General features: G+C 39.9%; 1 protein-coding gene across 2 annotated transcripts in view; it reads left to right on the plus strand.

Moving 5' to 3' along the window:
* Nucleotides 1–287: 287 nt before the first annotated feature.
* gabrb4 (gamma-aminobutyric acid type A receptor subunit beta4) overlaps nucleotides 288–13385 on the plus strand; it is a 61616-nt gene continuing 48518 nt past the window's right edge. Inside the window, exons 1-2 of one of the 2 annotated variants that reach the window (XM_031310956.2) lie at nucleotides 288–1341; nucleotides 3341–3435. In XM_031310956.2, the coding sequence (XP_031166816.1) occupies nucleotides 1262–1341; nucleotides 3341–3435 (175 nt within the window). In that variant the 5' untranslated portion in view covers nucleotides 288–1261. The remainder of the gene's footprint in view (nucleotides 1342–3340; nucleotides 3436–13385) is intronic. The other variant, XM_031310955.2, reaches the window with a different exon arrangement.

The following is a 13385-nucleotide window of genomic DNA, read 5'->3' on the forward strand; positions in this document are numbered from 1 at the left end:
AAATAGCCTAAATAAATAAAAAAAAAGATTGTGCTTGTTCGTGTTGCGTGTGCGCGCATGACTGTGTGTGGGTGCGTACGTGCGTGTCTCTCTGTGTGCGTGTTTTCAAAAATTGTGGCAAAGTGGATGAAATGCATAAAAACGCACCGGCACACACTCCCGGTATCCTAATGGGTTTCAAAGAGAATAGACAGACAATTGTGCGCATGAACAGGCTGTCGCTAAGGAATTCACCTTAGGTGCCCCCCCCTTTCTCCCCTACCCCAGTAGGACATCATTTTAATTTCAACTAAGAAAAAAATCCAAAGGAGACAAGAGACCTCCCCATCATGTCTCTTCGGACTGTTGAATGTCTGTCATTTGTTCAGTGTTTCGAGGAGAAGACGAGCGGACCACATTAACGTGTTGAAACGCCATGTATCGTTGGACAGCGGAGGCAAGTGGACTTTTCAAATAGGTTTTCATCTTTGATATGATACCCGACGCTGTGATACATGCATTGGCGTATAAGGGGCCATCCATATTTCTCAGCATCTCATTTTTTTCCCCTTCCAGAGCAGGAGTGATATAGCCTGCTCTGACGTCTGCATCAGATATTACCCAGTGCTTTTTCAATGTGCATTTTCCCCTCAGTGACTTTGCGCTGATCTACATCATCATCAGCAGCAGCAACGGGGGAAAAAAAGAAGGGAATGAAGATTTCTTTTTTCTTTTTTTTAAACCCACCGCTCCCCTTCAGCCGACCAGCGTTTCCAGCTCAAACAAATATCTTTTAACAACATCACGTTGTGGAATAGTCTGGCGCCAGAGCATCGCTGGAACCATGCCTCTTCTGCAGATTTGGACTGGGAAATTTCATCCACCAATTTGATCATCAAGAGGCTGCCGCTCAGTCATTAATGCCAGTGTTTGTTTTTTTAAGGGGAAGAATACTTGTCATTACTTTTAAAAGTATTGTGTATGCTGTTTTTTGAGCAAGATGTCTGATCTTCTGGTGTTGGTCGAGGGGCTCTGTGACCTGCACGGATTTCCATAGCCGGGGAAAACAGCGGGGGCCAATTACGAGATTTCTTTTTTTTTTTTTTTTAAATCAAGAAGCCTATTTTAATGAAGACATCGCATGCGTAGATGTAGGCTAGTTTATTCGACATTTTTAAAAGGCAATTATTATTTTTTTAATTGCCAGTTTTTACTTTGTGCATTTTCTGGAGGACCACTGGACTGGTTGGATTATAGAAACTATATATAAGGATTTGTGGAGATGTTGGGTCGTCAAGAAGATAAATTATGTGGAATTTTCTCTGCTCTGGCGGCTTTGTCCTTCTTCTGCTTTGTTCAAAGGTAAGAAAACGTCGCTTGGGACAAACAAAATCCTTTCACACCAATAGACGTGATTAGCGGTCAATAAAAGGCTGAGATGTGGCAAATCGCATTAACTGGGCACCCAGGCCTACTTATTAGGGGCATTGCTGCCGATATATGCTCTATTAGATGGCGCGTGAGCGTAAAAACATGCGCGTGCACGTTATCAAGCCTATTGTGAAACGTAACCTACTCCCGATATCAAAATGGGGATATTGGAAAGGGCGACTTTCACTATGATCCTGCCTAAAAATGACAGCCCTCAGTAGGCTACAGTAGTGCTGGCCGATGATTTGCTGATAGGATCAATCAGCCGACGATCGATTGATTACTCCAGGGTAAGCAGCTAGATGTATGAGTCTACAGTGCTGTCTGAAAGCCCACTTATTGCATTGATCTCTATAAAATCAAAGTAATATTGCCATTCATGTAATCTTCTTAATTGCCCATTTTATTCAATCAATATAAAATCAATTTAAAAAATAGAGAAAAAAAATCCCAGCAGATCACATCATCTGTTGTTGTTGCTTTCAAGATGAGGCAGGGTGTAAGATGTAACATTTCAGTAAATAAGCTCTTGTCTAGTCCTTGATATGTTTACAATATGAAGTACTGCACAAGCCTTCATGAACATCATCACAGATCTCCAGATCAATTTCTTTATTGTTTTGTTGTTAAAGGCACTGATACATACATATCCCTCATGGCCTACTCCTTTCCCTTGGCTGCAGTAACCTACAGCCTCAGCTATGAGATGTAGGACTTCAGTGACAACTGGCTCGCACTGCTTTGACATTTTGATCTTATAATAACCCGGAAAAACAAATAAGGGGGGGGGGGAGAGAGAGATCTTGTATGTTTTTCAGGTGTCATTGATATTCCCATCATAATGACGCTCTTAGGTGTCAAACTCGCAAGTCCTGTAACTGGCCAGCTTGATGAACAGCTGCACTATCTGTGAGCTAATTGAACAGTGCTTCCCTGACTGAGCCGAGGGCTAGAGCTCCTATCAGGGGACCAATTTTAACCCACTTCATCCCCTCGTTTCCCCCCTACGCTCATTCCACACCCTCCCCATAACAAGGAACCTCAGCTGGAGAGCCAGCCATGGTCAGGTGATGCAGGTCATGGCACCAATGTTATAAGTGTCAGTCAGACTAGTGCGGGCTATACTGTACGTTCCTCCGGGAATAGTCTGTCTCCAGTCCAGGCTCAGACCAACGCTGCCTGTGCCTCTTGACAGCGTGATGGGAGGCTGTGTTCTAACACAGAGCGTATTTAAATACATGCCAATGAATACGACTGTGCTCCTGAGAGCGAAACAAACTGTGACATTCTTACTTTTAATGTCACTTCTTTTGAAAAGATTGACATCAATGAAATGCTTGACATGTGTATCATCATCACAGCCCCTCAACTGATTAGATGAATGTACTGTAGGTAGGGGGTTACAAGGGGGGAAATGCATACACAAGGCACATTTTTCAACCTTCCCCATGACAACACACCAGTCAGCATGCTTTTTATACATTTGTCTGACAACTGACTGCAACATACAAAAAATATATCTACTACCTAAGATCTTTTGCTGTGTGAATGTTTATTCTTTATTGTTTGGCAGTGATAGCCAAGGATGCAAAATTAAAACCAAAGTTGACTAAAATTGAGAATGAAATAGATCAATTATGTCAAATTAATACTTCAGTTAGAAGAAATCTGATGCATGAATGAATGTATGTGTTGGGTGTTGTTTAATGCATCCTAAGTCCTCTTTCCCTTTGTTAAAGACTCACCACATAGTCATAAGGGCTTCCTCTTCAAAGTTCATGTCATTAATGTTGAGAACAGAGTGTACGTGCAGTAATCATTTATCGTACAGTAGGTGTGCTGTAGAGAAACAAAATGTTTATGACAAAAGTATCTTCTTTTGCTGCTTTTCCTCCACCACTTAAAATGGCTCTGTGGTTTCTGCCCTCAGCTCTTCCACTGGAAGCACCGGAATGTCTGTGGCCAAGACCACCGTGGACAAGTTGCTGAAGGGATATGACATCCGTTTAAGGCCTGATTTTGGAGGTATGTGTTGCAGCTGCATCTGTTTTGGGGGGTCTCTGTTGGCGAGGGTATGTACAAGTGAAGGTGTGCGCACAGTATTTACAAATCAATCCTCTGAAATCTGTCGAAGTGTGGGCCTGTGGCAAAATATAGGCAATGGCTTTGATGTGACTGCTACCATGTCATTACTATGCATCTATTCTATCGAAGATGGCTGCTCCTCGAGAAGTAGGGCACACACAGAGAAGAGCAGTCAAACACTATGTTTTTTAACACCAGGGATAGTGAATGTATTGATTTTGTAATGCTTTTAAGATTGGAGTTGTTTTATGGTGTCTTTGTATTACGTAGCAGTGTTTTTGAGCATTTGATTAGCAGATCAGGGAAAACACTTTTGCCCCATTAACTTCTATTGGAAATTGTGCAACATCCGCTCTTTAGAATAATGGTTATTTTGATAATTGCTGAAAATAGCAGGCGCGGGGGGCAAGTCATTAGTGTATGTCATTTGGGTTGATTGTTTTACTGAAACAATTTAACCACAATAGATGTTTAGCAATACAAAAATAGTTGGATTTTTGAACAGCAAACTAGCCTATTGCCAACAGCTAATGGTCGTGGTACTTTAATGTAAAATTAAAGGTTTGGAGAAATTTGGGAGAAACCCCATTTTTGCAAAATGAAGTATGGCATCTGTACCTATAATGTACAGGATAGATTTAAAGAGGATAGCATCTGGGGCCTGGTCTGTACAAGGCCACTCACTGAAGACGTCATAATTCAACGCTGACTGACAGCCACATTGATGGTTCTAATTGAATGCAGTATATGATTAAACCTATTAATTTCAATACTTTATTGTTCCTGCTGTAGACATGTATTAAAAAAACACTTTGTATTCAGAAAAGCTAATGGCCACTTCCAAAAACAAAGAACAAAAGAGGCATCTTATTTCCAGTGCATGTTAACGGAGTGTGATGTTAATTTAATGAGAGCAAGTAACACAATAGTGTGTCTGCCGCCACTTAAATTAGCTCCAGCGCCAGTATTTCATGGCCAAAAATCTACCGTATATGGAAATATATCAACATGCAGAAAACCCCAACGCTTGCAAAATTCATGATCATCCCTTGTTTAGCCATAATGAATTAAAATCATAGTCAGAAATAATAGAAAAATGATGGATTTCTTTTTTTAAATAGGCTGCAGGCAGCAGCTTGTCAGTTAAGTGACAACATCACACTTGATGAGAATGAGAGCAAGCGGTGAAAAACATATAGCAGGTGCGCCTCCTCATATAACCTTCTTCAGGTTGGGTGCTCTGCCAAAAACAGATGCTCTGATGAAAGCTAATGTGCCAAAATGCGTTAGCCGGATGTTAGCCATTGTGAAAATATGTCATAGTTGAGTTTACGTCTTCATTCTGTGTTTTGGAGTGCTGCCATTCCAGAGTTTCAAAGATTCATTGGAAGGAAATGAGAGCAAGCAGCAAAGAAATGTCCAATTCACAACTGTTTCAGACAGGAGTTATGAACATTTCACTTTTAAAATATTTCAATTCACAGCTAATTTCAGTCAGGGAATTATCACCTTGCCTTTATAATATAATAACATTATAATAATAACATTTGTTGGCACATATTTGACTAAAAACAGCTGGCAAAACTTAAAATCATACAAAATTTAAAACACACTGTGACAATTTGGAACACACATTTTCTCCACAAATAATTGTAAAACTTTGTATTAATTATAAGAATAAGAATGGATAAAAGAGACATGTTTACTATATATGTCTGTGTATACTACTTTGCTGTGTATACAAACTATTGGCACAGTTGGTTATCTGTATCATTCACCATTTGCTTTAAATAGTCATGTTTTATTTCAAACAAACATCTAATGGATTATTATCAGTGGCACTTTATTTTACTTACATAACTGTAAATTCTAAGCAACAATGGAAGAGAAATTGTTTAGATTTCTGGTTCTAGATAAAATAATTTCTTTTTAATGTCTTATACTTCATTATTGGCAGGTTTTAGAGCTTCTTTGACTTGAATATGATTACAGCAAACATATCTACTTCGGTGTTGGTTGCTTAAATATTTATTGGCTATAGCACACTATTGTCTAGCAGCCTGTGAATGCATTGGAGTGGGTAGAGCAAGTTTTAAAGAGTATCCCAGGCAGAGAGTAGCTGTGCTTTACCCTCAGGCTAGGGAGCTGTAGTCCATCATATTTCCAACATCAGTCAGCTACTTTTGTCGTGACACAACTGCTGACGACCTTCAGCTCTCCAGATTCAACAAAGAGGGTTTTAAACAGCCTGGCCAACACCCATATTTGAAATAAAAACTCAAAGGTGCACATTTAAGGAAAAACACTATGGTTTGAATGGTCAGAAAGAGGTTGCCAAGAGAAATACCATAGGATTTTACTGATGTATTGTGGCCTTAGCACCAGTATATCCAGTATATAATATGAAAAGCCCACTCTGCAGTCACTCTTTCCAGACTCTCTTGTATCTCTTCTCTTTCATTATCTACTTGTTTGGATTATAGCCCTTGGATGTAACGTCCTAACAATTTGCCCTTTTGTCATCAATATAAAGTCTTCAAGTCTACTTTTGGAATCTATGTTGTATCACTGTTTAGGCTGGAAATCCATTTGCAGACTAAATTGAGTTGTTGGTTATGTCACTTCAGCCAGTGGCCTTTAAGCAGTGCCTCTACGAGTGTCTACGCTACCTCAGTGCCGTTTTTTTATCTTCTATTTAATATGCAACCTTAATGAAATAAGGATTAAACACATTTTAGTTCCAGTTTCTCCTACTGTAGTTACACTTTCTCACACACCAATGTCTCTTGTACACTGGCTTTAACTAGATAGTAAATGGGCAAATGATTTTTTGAGAAATAGATTCCTGGTTAGGCAGATGATTCAAGAAAATGTGTGAGGATGTGTTAGGATAATGTGGTCCTGTTTGTGTGAGTTTGTGTCTATTGAGTGTCGTCAGTATAGGGAGAGATTGGGACACTGGGACATTTTTTATGGGATTATGGATGAGGTTAAAAATTGCTCTATTCTACTACTACTACTGTGTGCGATTTTCCATATGAGGAACTGGTCTTTCAACCACTGTGATCCGAAGCCTTGTGGTCCAGTTTCAAATTTCAAAGCCATTCCAGTAAGTAAGGCCAGTTTGACGTGTATATTGTGGCAGAGTTGCACCAGTTGTTGGAGCAGTGCGACTTTTGCCTTATATTGGCAGAGTTACCTTCCCTGAATTTCAAGAAAGCACTTGATATTTACCAGGGACCTACAGATTACTGCAAGCATTACTGCTAGAAATATTTAGAGGGGACACCGAGCAGTTTAAATGTTTAGGGTCATTACATTTGAGACTGATTTGAGCCATGATTGGCTCAGAGATATCTAACTGAATTGGCAAAAAATCAAGTACAACTTTTTAAGAAGGAGCTCGGCACACTCAAGGGTTTTAATGTGAGGGAACACATCCATAAAGAGGACACCCCATACTTTTACAAGCCCAGCTTGTGCTTAATGCCATGACGGGTAAAGTATAGAAAGTGTTGGAGTATTTGCACAGACTGGGGATCATTGGGCCAGTGCATCTTTCCAAGTGGGTGGCCCCCATCGTTTCAGTCCTGAAGGAAAAAACTGGACATGAGCCCAATATTAAAAGGCATAAGGATTTGTTCAGGTACAACTGCCTACTAGTACAGAAGTTGCCAACAATGTGCCATGGAGAGCCAATACAGGTTTTCTGGCCAACCAAATAATTCTCTCACTTTAGTTAGTTAGTAGTCTAGTAGAGGGAAATAACTCATCTGTAAAATCACCTGCTGAGGTAATCAGACTGTCGGCCCTACATAGTTGGCTGCCCTTGGACCCTTGGACTAGTGTTTGTGGCATACAGTCCCACCATTTTACAGTACACTTTAGACATTAGATAGAGGAAGACATTAGCCTGTCCTGTATGGCCTTTGCAAACAGTGTCTGGAAGACAGATACATCCTTTGGGGTACCAGAATGGTTGTACCTCCCTGTGACTGATCACAGATCATGGAGGAGATACATGAGGATCATTTGGGTGCCTCTTGTTTGGCAAGCTGTGCCCAATTGTATGTCTGGTGGCCCAATATAGACAAGAAGGTAGAGAACAAAGCCAATCAAAGAATGGTTCAATCACCTCCTTACATACCTTAGCCAGTCCGTTCTTCATCTGTCTCTGGAATTGTGGATGCTTACTCAAAGTAGATTGATGGCCCCATCACAACAAGTTGTTTGCAGGCCATGGCCTGCTCAATACTGCAGTGACAGACAATGGGACAATAGTCACCTATGACCTTTTATAGTGGGTTCATGAAACAGCATGGCATTTGTTATGTGAGTATAGCTCTTTTTTCCCCTTCCTATTATGGTTAAGCAGAGCAAGCAGTTCAGACAGTGAAGGAGGGCTTTAGAAGATTACGAGGGACCACTGTCTGAAATAACAGATGACAATGATCTGCGAGTTGCTTGGAGTTATCTAAACCCAGAGGGGCCTTGTCTCATTTATTGTCAAGATGGCAGACTGGTGTGTCATTCAATTGCACTCAGACCATCTTCCCTTGTGACTTTCTAGTGGCAGAACAAGTCCCACAATACTGTCGGCACCAGTGCACCTGGTACCATCAGTATTGTTGCCTGGAGACCAGATACTTGCAGATAGTTCAGACTTAAAGGGTAGAACCTTCTCAAATTGACTATGTTTACATGCACATAATATTCCGGTTTTTGCCCTTATTCCGAAAAAGACAATATTCCGACTAAGCTGTTTACATGGCTAATGAAAGTAAATATTCAACTAAAATTCCCGTTTACATGTAGCTGTGCAAAATATGATTTTTTCAAAGTTTACCAGTGGTGGCGGACTTGTTGGAGCGTGCGACCACAGCGTCCCTCTTTCATTCCTTCAACCAGCTTCTTGAAAAATTCGGCATAGTGATGTGTGCGCATATCCAAAAACCTGTTGATATCCAAGTCTTTGATAATGTTTAAAAGTAGCTGTGTTTCTCCTTCTTATTGGGTCTGCAGCCTTGCAGACTGTTGGCTGGTTGGTTTGTGTACAGCAACCATAGCAACGCACAGAGCTGACCATAAGCCGTAAACAGGCAAGAGGCCATAAACTGCGGTAAAAACCCAGATTGAAACGCATATTCCGAATGCGTTGTATACATGTCCAAAGAATGCTTCTAAAACCCGAATAATACCGGAATATGCCACGTCTTAATCGAAAAATGCTATATTTGGAAAAAGGCCTTATTCGGAATATCCAACCGGAATATGCTGTTTACATGACCTGTATCAAATTCGGAATATTGTCATATTCGGAATAATAGTGGAACATTGGTGTGCATGTTAACGTACTCAATGATGAACAGGACCTTTTATACCATCAACCCCTGGTTGCCTTGAACCTCCTGCACCTGGAAGGTCTCCTGTGACACTGTGGTTCTTGGGCAGATGTCACTTGTAATTGTAAACATCCTGTTGTTGAGTTAAACATGTCTTGTTAAGGTATTTCTGGTTTTATGGCTGCTAGTCAGTCTCATGTGTAGTTTATTCTGAAACAGCTCTGCGACTGCTTTTTCAACAGCTCAGTGTCAGGCAGATGTCACTGAGCATGCTCAGGGACACTTTCCCATATATACTATATATACATATGTTTTGCTTCTCCAGTTTACCCACCTAAGAGAGAAGAACAACACCTGCCATTTTGATTGTAATGACTTTCAGCCAAATGCAAGAAATTTGCTCTTTTACGTGTAATGTGGATTACTAAGAAATGATATTCTCTGTTCTAACACAAATGCATAAGCTTTAGTCAAAGCTATTGCCTTGACTACATAGAAGATATTTGTTAGTAAGATACATTGATTATAATGTGTGAATTGTTGATAACAATAAAAAGATAAAATAACAGTATCCTTTAATTTAGCATTTTTTGATAAGCAATGTTATCATCAATGTGTTTCATGATTTACATATATATGCATTTAAATTGAGCTTTTTGCTGCGCATTTAGAAAGAAGCAGAGAATTATTAGAACCAGAACTATTTATGCTACACTTGAGTCTCACATTAGCCTGGCTTTCTGGCAATATCTACTGTATTTTGTAACAATGTATGTGAACAAATATGCGATTAATCATGATAATTGCAGAAAATCACAAATTAATTGCAATTTAGATAATCATTAATCGTGTATCTATACAAAAATGTCACTGCAACCATATCTCACGTTTTAAATCATTTTTTAATTCACACTGCCTTGCATGCATGCACACACAAACACATAGGCATTCGAGAGTGCTTGAGACCTTGTATGTCTTTTTTGTCTATTTCTCCGTCGACTTACCTGCCACTACAATAAAACCACAACTGCAAATATTGCCTCTCCTGAACAACACAGCCCACAATGATATAAACAACCCCTCTGAAATGCTTGGGATGGTTTCTCTGACACATGGCCTCAACACGTACAGTACAGGCATTCAGTACATGTTGGCACAACGGGATGTTCTGCTCTATGATGAAGTGGTTTTCATAAAAGTGATGACCCATTAAATGTATCTGAATACATTTATTAAGTAGAGTAATGAAATACATGACCTAGCTAAATTAGTTTCATAAGAGGCCCATTTAATTATTAACCAGTCTCTCAATACATTTACAAATATGGTGTTACCTCGTAGTAGATGCTAATTTAAATAATTTTTATAAGTAACAACAGCAACAAAATGAATGTTTTATGGCTGTTTATTTTAGATTGTGGTGAAGAAATGCAAGGCATTCTGCTTTGGCATGTATGCAGAGCATTTTAATCATGCCCATAGACTATATAAAACATGGCCGTAGTCTCTGTGACGACAGCCATTGGTTTCTAAAGAGCCATTGGGAAGCTCACTGCATGGGCAGCTCCGTCGCCATCTTGGCAGTGCCCGACTCCGCCTGCTCCCGGCTAATCCAAAAATGGGCAAAGAGGTGGAGTGTGGATGTAGCTGAGGCAGGACCAAATGAAGCCTGGTTGCTGAAGGACAGTACCCACATGTCACGCAAAGCGGCCACGCAGTTATTTATGCATATCTTTAAGCCTTAAAGTGCTCATATTTTGCTTTTTGGCTTTTCCCCTTTCCTTTATAGTGTTATATATCTTTTTGTGCATGTTATAGGTTTACAAAGTGAAAAAGCCCAAAGTCCACCCCAAAGGGACTTACCATCTCCAACAGAAAACATTGTTCACAAACTGCTCCAAACAGCTCTATTGTAGTCCAGCCTTTACTTCAGAGACAAACGTGGTCACTTTGTAACACACGTTATAATGCACGCCTAGCTGCTAGCATGGCACACCCACATACTCTGCAACTGGTGCTTACCTAGGAACTGCTCATATGCGACTCCCAACAAAGATGGAACAGAAGTGAGATGTCTCACTCGGTAGCTAAAACAGAGAGCTCAACACACAGGGTGAAAAGAGGAACCCTCCGTACAGTTGTCATGAATGGGAATATTAGCTATAAAGACCAAAACCGTATTTGTACCAGGCTGTAAACATGTTTTTCTGCTGTAAAGTTGGGCATTTTAATATGGGGTCTATGGGGATTGACTCCCTTTTGGAGCCCGCTTCAAGGGGCCATTCGCGGAACTGCTGCTCTTGGCACTTCCTTGTTTGCTTAATTTTTCAGCCCTGGAGGTTGCCGCTTTATCACGCCTAACAATATATTGCAACCTGTAACATTTCATTTCAATTTCTTCTTCAGACAAATTGTGCATTTATTCTACATACTGTAAACAGCCATGGTCTTCTCTGCTCATTACTTCAATGTGCATGGAAAGACTTCTGGAATATTTGTTCAACCCAGTCAGCATGCTTAAAAATACTGCCTATGGCCATGTAGCAGATGCCAATCACTGGATAGTTTGTTGATAGTCTTTTACTTGTGCCATTTACTTAGGCCACTTGGTGTGTGCTCACATGTATGCCTTTAGAAGTTTCTGCATGTGATCTAGTAAGAGATTATTTCTTTGTGTGTGCACTACTGCTACCTGGGGTCATGGACGGCCAAGTGGGGTTTGTACTGTCGGTCAGGAAAAAAGGGCAGGGTAATCTGCCATTGCTTCTGTCGCCATGAATGATTTGCGCAGGAGAGCTGGAATCATGAAGAGTAATGGGTCACCAGCGTGCAGACTTGCTGAGGATTCTAACGAGAGAAACAAATGTGACGTCCAGTCCGTTGGAAGAGATAACAGGAGCCAGCTCAGCTCTCACCTCGGTCACACATTTGTCCTTCTGGAGGACATATTTCAAATCAAGCTGTCACCATCACAGGAATGGCTTTTATGATCTCAGCTTCCACCATTAACAAAGCATGAAGGGTGACATATCACAAATGCTGTGAACATGCCATTCTTCCTACTGAGCCTGAACCAAGTGCAGGACACCTCTGGACAACAAAGAACCACATGTGTTAAAATGTATATTTACATTCAACACTACAGCATTTTATGAATACATAGTTAAATATGCTGTGGTAGGATGTTTTTTTTAGTATACTGTATATAGCTGGTACAAGGCATGGCAAAATATGTGTTCAAGGGTGTCCCCCCCCATCCTCTACCCACCCACCACCACCACCACTGAATAGTGTCCAGGGGGTGTTCTGAGGCAAGCACTTTTGAAATGGTGACTTTGGGACGAGCTTGTAGTCATTGAAAGAATGTATTTTTAAATGACCAACCCAATGTAGCATACCAAATAAGTCATTGAATAGTGCTGATGCATGCAGAACAAAATATACTATATATATATATATATATATATATATATATATATATATATATATATATAATTTTTTTTCTGACATGAAGACACCACATGAATTTGATTTGAATTAACAGATTTAAAACACCGCAAATAAAAAAATAATTATTTAAATCATTAAATTGGATGTGCATATCACAGTGTTTAATGTGATTACAGAAAACTGCAAGTTGCACCACATGCAACCTTATTCTGTAGGGGGAAATAACTCAGCAATGGGTTTGAAGCTCTTTAACTGATTAAAGTACACACTTATCTTCTTCTCTTCATTACATAGAAAAGCCAGAGGAAAACTAAGATGGTTGGGTAGGTTTTTAATGACTAACTAGGTAATCTGCTTGGTGGCAAGTCAGTATCAACCCATCAGTTTCAACTAAACAGATGATTTCATTTAATTTGGACTGTGAGGTGAAGCTTGTTTAGCTTTTTAATAAACACCCCTATCAGTGATTACTGTAAAAACTGAAACATGGACTGCTCAAACGACGACAATGCGGTTTGATATGAATTCTACTTCCACAGGCATATTTCCCAGACAATAGGAAGGTACATTTTAGCACACACAATGATTCAAACAAGAACTGGATCACTATTTATGAATATGCATTAGCATATACGCAATAGCAGTGTTGATTGTGTGATAAACACAAGATCATGTACTGTATAGTGTGTATAGACTGCTCTAGAAGTATTTGTAATGTATGTAATGCATTGGGCTGTTTCATACTATTCAGCTTCTTTGCAGTGGTTGATGATTATGTCAGCATTTACATTGTCTTTCTCTTCTTCTTATACTGAACATGGAAAATAATTTAGATTATCAGCACAAATACAGTTCTCTGATGCTTTCCTAAGCTACTCTCCTTCCTTACTTTGTCCTTGTCTGGTGTAATAAACAGTGATACTGGCTTAGTGTGTATTAAATGGTATTCTGTCAGCTGCGTAGCAGAGAGAAAATGAATTTCGCCGAGCATACTGTAGATGTGCATAAACAGGATGACAAAGAAACTGGAGAGGCTGTAAATGTCTAACAGAAGGTGCTGTATTGGGGTAATTTATGAAGTGTTGTCAATTGTTGTAG

The sequence above is a fragment of the Sander lucioperca genome, chromosome 13 (genome assembly GCF_008315115.2).
Source record: "Sander lucioperca isolate FBNREF2018 chromosome 13, SLUC_FBN_1.2, whole genome shotgun sequence".
Lineage (NCBI taxonomy): Eukaryota > Metazoa > Chordata > Actinopteri > Perciformes > Percidae > Sander > Sander lucioperca.